The sequence below is a fragment of the Stenella coeruleoalba genome (genome assembly GCF_951394435.1).
Source record: "Stenella coeruleoalba genome assembly, chromosome: 1".
In the NCBI taxonomy this organism is placed as follows: domain Eukaryota; kingdom Metazoa; phylum Chordata; class Mammalia; order Artiodactyla; family Delphinidae; genus Stenella; species Stenella coeruleoalba.
Window position 1 is genome coordinate 43,386,774 of NC_137169.1, and position 8,757 is coordinate 43,395,530.

Consider the following 8,757-nt stretch of genomic DNA (forward strand, 5'->3'; position numbering starts at 1 on the left):
ATTACACTCTTTGTACTGATTCACTCAAGGTGAAGTCCTCATTTAAGCAAGGATATTCAGCCTCAAAGTGCTTTATGCCTGCCACAATCACAGCTAAATATAATTTCCCACTGAGATACACCTGCTAACTCCTGCTCATCCCTCAGGTCACAACCTAATGTCACTTCCTCCAGGAGGCTCCTAACACATGGTAAGTGCTCTCAATAAATATTTGTTGTTGAAAGGAAGTAGGCAGGCAAGAAGAGAAGGTGACAAACAGGAAAAATGTGTTTCCGTGAGGTAAATGAGAGCCAGTAATAAGCTTAGGAATCAGCCAGAAATAAGCTTCAAGATAGAACTGAGGATCAAGGCATCACCTACCTGCACGTGGCCAATGATGGTCTCGGCATTAATGTTGCTGTTACAGGCAGGGTAATCATACCAGAATATCTCTTGTGCATCAGGCTTCCGGCCCAGCAAATGCTGTTTACAGACAGGTACTTCACAGAATCGGATAAACCATTGTACTCGAGCACGTTTCTTGGAATAAGGTTCAGAATCTAGGGAGGGATAGATGGAAAAGGTAAGGTTAAAGATAATAAACATTATCTTAATCCTCACAGTAATCCTACAAGGTAGGTACTATGGCTGTCTCCCTTTTACCGGTGAAGTGATCACATTTCAGGGCCCTTAAATAATTTGTCAAAGGTCACAAGACCAGCGGCAATCCGACTACACCCAGTACCCACGTTCTTCTCACTTTGCTCCACGTCCAAATGGTGCTATCGGTCATCACATAAATTGTAAAAGGCGTTTGAGAGGAGCAATTCTAATCACAGTTACTGAACAAATTTTGCAAATCAAAACAAAACTCCTAGCAAGACTCAGAGCATCAGCCACTGAGATGGCTTCTGGCAAACATATGCTTGCAACCTTCAGCTTTATCATCATAATATACCATTAACATCACTCCATACCAGTGTTAGCTCCAAGTGAAAGGACACATACTCATTAGCGCCACCATCGTCACTGCCTCTTCTCTTCCTTATCTCTCTTCAGAGAAAGACTGAAGCCATCCAATGTAGCACAATACATGGTTCTAAAATCTATACACAAAGGCCCAAACCTCAAATACAAAAGCCCATCCTGCTGATGTGCTCTCCCTAGTGGATGTTAGTTTGATGAAGTTTTCCTCCATACTTGTTGAATATCCTCCCTATCTCTATAATGTAAACTACCTTCATCCACTCTATCAGTTCCTTCTTTTAGGCATACAAACTGCCACAGGACTAGGACTAACTTCCACATACTCCTCTCCTAGCTTTGGAAAGAAGCAGTTTTGTAATAGTTTAAATTACTATCCTTTTTCATCTTCCTTTCGGAGTTCCGCTCCATTCCCACTTTCCTGTGCTCTTCTCTGGTCTGCAGAGGGCTAACAGCTGAGAAAATCAGCTGCGGCTGTGAGTGTGGCCTTGCAGGCACCAGTTCACACTACCTTCCCTTTTGCTCCTCTAGCCTTAAGGGTAGTACTGGCTTTCTGCACTTACTGATCTCTGGGAAACACCACTGTTTGCTTCTCCAGCCTTTTCAACACTTATACACAAGTCCCTCTGGGTAAATAAAAACCTAAAGTGTTTCTGTTTTCCTGACTGAACGTCAATCAAGTGATACACCTACCCAATCCAATTTACTGCCTCCCTAGTAAAAGTAACTTTGCATTTGCAAAATTACTAACTTCCTCATGCCAAAATTTAAGGACACGTCTCTACTAGAGTGCAAATCACCTATTATTTCCTTTCCTCCTTCTTCGTAAATCCATCCTTTCTCTCCACTCCAACAATCCTGCCTTCATGGCCATTCTTACCCCCTCCTAAAAATAATGCAAAAGCTAAATTCTTGAGCCCTCCATTCCCATTTTTACCCAATATTGCTCTAGTAAGGACGTTCACTAGGTGGAAGAGGGTACAGCTGGTGCTTAAGTGAGCCCATAGGCACACCCTATATACTGCTATGAACAGAAGAATCAGTAACCACCCCTGTTCCCACCACGGAGCACTTCCCAATCATTAGTGACAAGGAATACTTTTCATTCCAGCCCCAAACTCACCGTCTTCAAACAACTCAACCAATTTAGCAACATACGGATTTTCATCATCATCCCCTTCAATCAACACAAACTGTCCAACCTGGAGGTCAATCTCAGGCAAACGACCTTCTATTTTCACACTCATTTTTTCTCTAGGAAATAACAGAGATACATGTTAGGAAATCTCTTAGGGTGGGCCAAGCTCTTCAGACCCCTGGGCACAGAGGAATATGCTCTGTAACTAGAAAACCCCCTGAATAGTTTCTCTCTTCTGACCAATCCTACTAGACACCAATTTACCAGTAAAATCACAAGCAAGAGTAGATAACATGAATTGAATGAATTGTTTTAGCATGGGTGATTAATCCAGAGGCCTTAGGATGAACCCTAACTTCTCTCAGTTATTGACAAAGAACAACAAAGGCTTCCTAAGACATGAAAGCCGCCCAGTAAAAACATCAGATTGTTCAGAGATGTCTTGGGCTAAGAGGATGTAGTAACAACATCCATCCTACCCTGTTATCATGCAGAGTTATACAGAACCTATCTTAAATAGACATGACATTATCATACATATCAAATTTTATTAACCTGACATAATATCTTCCTGTATCACTAGCTGCTATATTTATGCTAACATCTTCTTCCATCAAACAAACCCACACCCCCTTACAATCAATTCATATTCACTGTCCCTCAATCCTCAACCTATAGTACCTAAAACACCCTGGATACAAGTTATTAACAGCTCAGCTTGAAGAAGCTATTAGTTCCAGTCCACCAAAGGACTCTATCACTCACTTGTAGGTTTGGTAGTGCAGTTTTCGATCCAATGGCTTGCCAATCCATGAATAAGTTTGTCTGGTCCTCAGCCTTGTAGGACGGTAGGCCATGGCTCCTGTGTAAAAGTCACTAACTCTGAGTTAACATGACATGCTCTGATGGATTCTAGGGAACAGTCCCTGCTTTCAATGGGTTCAGCCTTCTTTTCTGCCCCTGCTACACTACCACACATTTTAGACTTAGGAAAAAAAAACTTTTTTGAGGAAAAAGTCAAGCTCTATGAAGATCAAACACAGGCAATTCAGTATCATCTGGTACTATGCCTTATCTCTTCCTATCCAGGGAAACAGAAAGGTCAATATGTAAAAAACTATAGATTTTTAGAAGTACTTACTAGGTACAAGACACAATGACAGATGTGAAACATCTAATAATGTGAAACTAAAAGACAGTGATACAGTAGTTGTAAGTATCTTTATAACATTTATAATCTAGGTAGGGATAAAATATAAACACACGAAAGGACAACTAACAGTGCAAAGAGCCAAGAGAAAGCCAGAGAGACTACTTCAAGGTAGAGGACCAGGCTTGTGACTGTTCAGGGAGGAACGATTTCTTAAAGGGGTTTTCTAAAATGAATGTTAAATAATGGGTAGCTATTGCTAAGATGGATGAAATGAGGGTTTCCAAGGGATGGAGGCAAAAACATGCAAGGGGCATTTGGGGGAATGGCAATGGATTTTATCAAATGTATCATTCCACTTACCTTAAAAACAAAACAAAACAAAACCCCAGGGTCACTAACCTGTACTGCTCTGGCAGTTGGAAGCGGTCTTTTTCTTTGCAGCTGATAGGTCCTAGATATTAATATTGTGAATAGCTGAAAAGAAACAACTATATTAAAGTACATGGGAAAAAAGACATTTTTACTGACAATTCTGAAATGAGAATGAAAAATCCAAACATATTTGACAATCCTCTTTACAATATGGAAGCTACAATCTATGGGTCCTAATAATAATGCCAACTCATTATCTTAAGTTTAAGTTATTAAGAAAACAATCCTTTCCTCTAAATTCAATGCCTTTCTTATAGAGCTAAAGTTTGACAAAACTGGGGTTTAAAAAAAATTTTTTTTTAATCCAGTCTGACAGAATTTCTCTGAATTACTGATAGAGGGACCAATAATTTCAGTCCATGTTGAAAACAACAGAATTAGAATAGCATTATTGACATCCTGATTAAATAATCTGGTTTCCTAAAGTCAGTAGCATTATGTCCTACATTCTACTTGGGAACATTCTGACCCATAAGATTTTCTGCTTTTAAAAAAGGTATTTTTTAATATAATTTGAGGAAACTAATTAGCAAAAAGAAGATACTGAGTCATTAGTAAATGCACAGCTGACAAATGATGCCTGAATGATCACTATTAAGAACATTTAGAGTAGGATTCACAACACAGTATTATTAAAATCAATCTAATTTTAATTAAATACATTGTAGAAATGAACAAACAGCAGACTGATGAGTTAAAACAAGTAGGAGACTTGTGCTCAAGTAAAAATGCATTTGGACTCATTATATGTAATAATCTTTTGGCAAAAAGTTAGTAAAAGTGTTCGAATCTCAATAAATGTTCAAGGAAATATATTAACTCTAACTCACCTTCAATATACGTTCCTTTTAATGGAAGAGGTAACATGGAACCATCAGTAAACTTGTAACTTTTCACCTTTCCGCGATGAAATCAGGCAAAATAGGCTACTGAGATACAGACAAAAGATGCAAGTAAATAAGCTCCATCGTTAAAAAAAATTGGAATATCGCTGAGAGTGCTTTGTAGTAAAGTGGACTCTCCCAACACATTTTCTACAATTCTCGAATAATCTAACTGCAGGATAAATGCTCTGATTTGTCACAGTGTCTATGATATTTGATAACACTGGCACAAGGATCGCACTTTTTCAAACTAAAAGCTGGCATACAGAAGGACTATCTCCATACTCCTAAGGTACTCACGTATACCTAAGGTCATCAAATCCATGCTTTCAACGCCTTTAAATAGAAACCGTATTTTAGTTACTAAAGCATGCACCCTCTTTCAAAAACTAAGCCAAGATAAAATTTAACACTCCTTTTCTAGATCATGAGCTGTGTTCACTGAGACCAGTATAAGCATATATGCGTGCAAAGCTGGATGATTTACCAAAGGGTGAGGAGGCAGGGGTATCGGAAGGCTCTCTGGGCCTGGACCACATAACCTGCCTCAACTCAGCCTGTCACTATGCTCCAGGCCTGCTTTTCCAAACCTCAAACAGACCAAGGTTGTTAGTGCCCTCAGACTTACACAGTTGCTGTTCTCTCTTCCTGAATATCTTTGCAGGGATGGCTCAGGTCTCAGCTCCAGTGAAACTTCCTCAGATAGGCCTTCACTGATACCCAATGGAAAGTTACTCGCCACCCCCTTATACTACTGCCTAAGGTCATGTTCTATTGCACCGACCTATTATCAAAGCCATAAACATTATATCACTTTCTTATTTGTTGTACTTCCTACATCAGAATGTTAAATTCTAAAAGAGCAGGGATCTTGGGACCTTGTCTGTCTTGTTCATAACTGCATCCCCAGGGCCTAGGTTAGGACTTCACACATAATAGCTGAACAAATTAATGAATGAACTGGGTTTTTTTGTTTTTTAAATTTTTTGGCCGTGCCAAGCGGCATGTGGGATTTAGTTCCCCAACCAGGGATTGAAGCCACACCCCCTGCATTGGAAGCATGGAGTCTTAACCACTGGACCGCCAGGGACATCCTGAATGAACTGTTTGTAAAAAATCATTAGGACAATACCAAGTGTGGTAAGGATGTAGAGCAGCCAAAACTCTCATACACTGCTGGAGGGCATGTAAATTGGTAAAACCACTTTGGAAATTTGGCAGTATATATACTCAAGCTGAACATATGTATATCCTATGACCCAGTAATTCCAACAGAATATGCCCAACAGAAAAACAAACATATCATCAAAAGACATGAACCAGAATGTTCATAGCAGCACTATACAGCAATGAAATGAAACCACCAACCACAACTGCACACATGTGGGGAAAATCTCACAAAATAACAATGAGTTAAAGAAATTAGACGCCAAAAGAATACATACTATACTGATTCCATTTACACAAAGGTCAAAAACAGGTAAAAGTAACCTATGGTGTTAGAAGTCAGAATAGAAGGAAACCCTGGTGACTGAAAGGAAGCACAGTGGGGGAGTGGAGTGCTTCTGGGATGCTGGACATGTTGTTTCTTGAACTGGATGCTGGTTACACAGGTATGTTCTCTTCAAGAAAACTCACTGAGCTGTATATGACTTGTGCATTTTCTATATGCAGGTTGTTTTTCCATGCAAAGTTCAAAAAATTAATCAGGAGTCCTTCTGAAGAGGCAGCATAAGGAAATCATAGTATATATCAGGCCTCTTTGCACTGTTACGCCACTTTCCTACCCTCGACCCAGCACTGCATCTCATCCACTGTAAGCAAAAAGGTTCCCCAACAGCGGTGATGAATGGAGTGGAAAGGCAGGCCAGACTTGGCCTCGCAAAGGCTTTGGCTTCTAGGAGATACCCACTACAGGCTCCTAATGTTGCAGATACCAGAAATCTGGAACATGCACACTACCCAGTCCAGGAGCCACACCCAAGGAAAACAGATAAGGGAGTTGCAGTAAAAATAATGATAGCAGATATTTACTGATCCAATAAGACAGAGGTAGAACCAAAACTCTTGATACGTTTATCTCATTTAATCCTCACAATAATCCTAGAACAATGCTAGTCCATACTAAGTGCAAGGTAGGCACTCAGTAATAAATATTTGCTGAATAAAAGGTAGATGCTATTAGCACTTCAAGATGGTAAGTTGTCCCAGTGTTATACGGGATAGCACATGCTTAATTCAAACCCCGAGCAGCTGGATTCCAATGACTCTGCTCTTAAGCACTTACCTTAGAACACCTTGTGTGAAAGTAGATAATGTTAATACATGTCTAAGACAGCTTGCTTCTGGTATGCTTATTACAATAAACCAGGCTTCCCAGCCACTGACTGAAAGGTCAAATGGGCCTTAATTTCCTTACCCACAAAATGGGGATATCGGATTGGTGGAAAAGTTCATTCGGGAACTTCCATAAGATGTTACGGAAAACCCAAACGAACTTTTTGGCCAAACGAATAGAAACTTTCTTTTATTCAACCAATATTTATTTATTAATCATCCATTCTGTACCAGGCACTATTCTAGAATTACTGAGGATTAAGTGAGAAAATGCAAAATGGTCAATTCACTTCCCCAGTCCCTTGCATTTATGTGTAAGGGACAGTGATTCTTTTTTTTTTTTAATAATTTGATGAATGTTATGAAACACATACAATTCACACAAAATTTTGCATTTAATTTCAGGGAATTCATAAACCTTCTAAAGTCCATATATCGCCCTTTGTTACATTAAAATCTGTTGCAGAGGGACTTGATAAACATGATCTCACACCAGAAACCTCCAATGGCATTCACAACCACCCAATACAGCAGGGAAGAGGGTACCACTTTTACAGATAACTAAAATCGAAAACTGCCATATCCGATCATTGCAATTTGCAGATAGTCCAAGATAAGAATCTCGCATCTCATGCCTCTAAGTCCAGTGCTTTTTCCAACTGTCAAAATAGAAGGCCCTTCTCTTCATTGGTGGTGCAGTGGTTGAGAGTCCGCCTGCCGATGCAGGGGACACGGGTTCGTTCCCCAGTCTGGGAAGATCCCACATGCCGCAGAGCGGCTGGGCCCATGAGCCATGGCCGCTAGGCCTGCGCGTCCGGAGCCTGTGCTCCGCAACGGGAGAGGCCACAACAGTGAGAGGTCCAAGTACCGCAAAAAAAAAAAAAAAGGAAGGCCCTTCTATCCCGGGGTTAGACTAGAGAAAGTAAAAGAGGTGCCATTACACTCTCCTCCTGGAAAGAAGGTGGATGAGAGCCCAGCAGTTAAGAGCAGCTCTTCTGGGGAAAAGAAGACCTGGGTAGGAGCTCAGGCCGCTTAGTCACAAAAAGGGACTTAGACAAGTCTATTTCTCTCTGGGAGCAACTGCTACATCCGTAAAATCGGGTAATAACTTCTGCTGCTCCGCCTTCCCTGTGGTGCTTGCTACATAACACTACGCTGAAATGAGGAAAAGATGCGACTGCTTCACAAGGGCCATGCAGATGGAAGGTTCACATGGTTCAGATCATTACTGAGAGTCTCAGGGCGCTGAGGACAGGAGTGTTCACGCTTTTCTGTTGTTGGCTTTCGGTTTCCCCGCTACAAGGTCGCAGTCCCCCGGAGAAAAGCTGTTAGAAATCGCAATGTGGAAAGTAAAACGTTCCTAAAGGGTTTAGAACGTGCCTGGCACTTAATAATAGGCGCTTAGTACATATCTGCTGAATGGATTAATGGCTGAATGAGTCCACAGAGAACAATTCCTCAGTCCCGCGGCTCAGATCCCTCTCCAGCCCGTGGGACGCCACACTCACCGGGCGCCGCAGTTTGTTGGAGCTGGGCGCAAGCCCTCCGCTTCCCACCGTCCCCGCTTCAGGAGCTCGTGGAGCTGCAGCAAATCTACCTGCCCAGGGGCACTCCTCTTACAGCTACCAGCCGCGTACTGGAGCCGAAGCGAGGGCCTCCCGAGGAATGGACAGAAGGTGGAGAAAAAGAAATTTCCCGCCAACGCCGTAGCCCCGCCCCCAGGGTGTCTCCACGTTCCGTCAGCAGCCAGCCCTTCCGCCCCGCCCATCTAAGGAGGGGACGCAGGACGTTATATCCGTCAACGGTCAGAGGCCATCATTGATTCGGTATGCTACGCCGTTCGCGCAAGA

At 41.7% G+C, this 8,757-nt stretch overlaps 1 protein-coding gene across 1 annotated transcript in view; it reads right to left on the reverse strand.

Annotated features, from left to right (window-relative positions):
- The window catches only part of ORC1 (origin recognition complex subunit 1), a 34,275-nt gene extending 25,567 nt beyond the window's left edge, over positions 1–8,708 (reverse strand). Inside the window, exons 1-6 of the mRNA XM_079904001.1 lie at positions 8,416–8,708; positions 4,517–4,615; positions 3,654–3,728; positions 2,867–2,963; positions 2,087–2,217; positions 357–539 (exon numbers count right to left, since the gene is read on the reverse strand). Coding sequence (XP_079760127.1) covers positions 357–539; positions 2,087–2,217; positions 2,867–2,958 — 406 coding nt within the window. The 5' untranslated portion in view covers positions 2,959–2,963; positions 3,654–3,728; positions 4,517–4,615; positions 8,416–8,708. The remainder of the gene's footprint in view (positions 1–356; positions 540–2,086; positions 2,218–2,866; positions 2,964–3,653; positions 3,729–4,516; positions 4,616–8,415) is intronic.
- Positions 8,709–8,757: the final 49 nt, after the last annotated feature.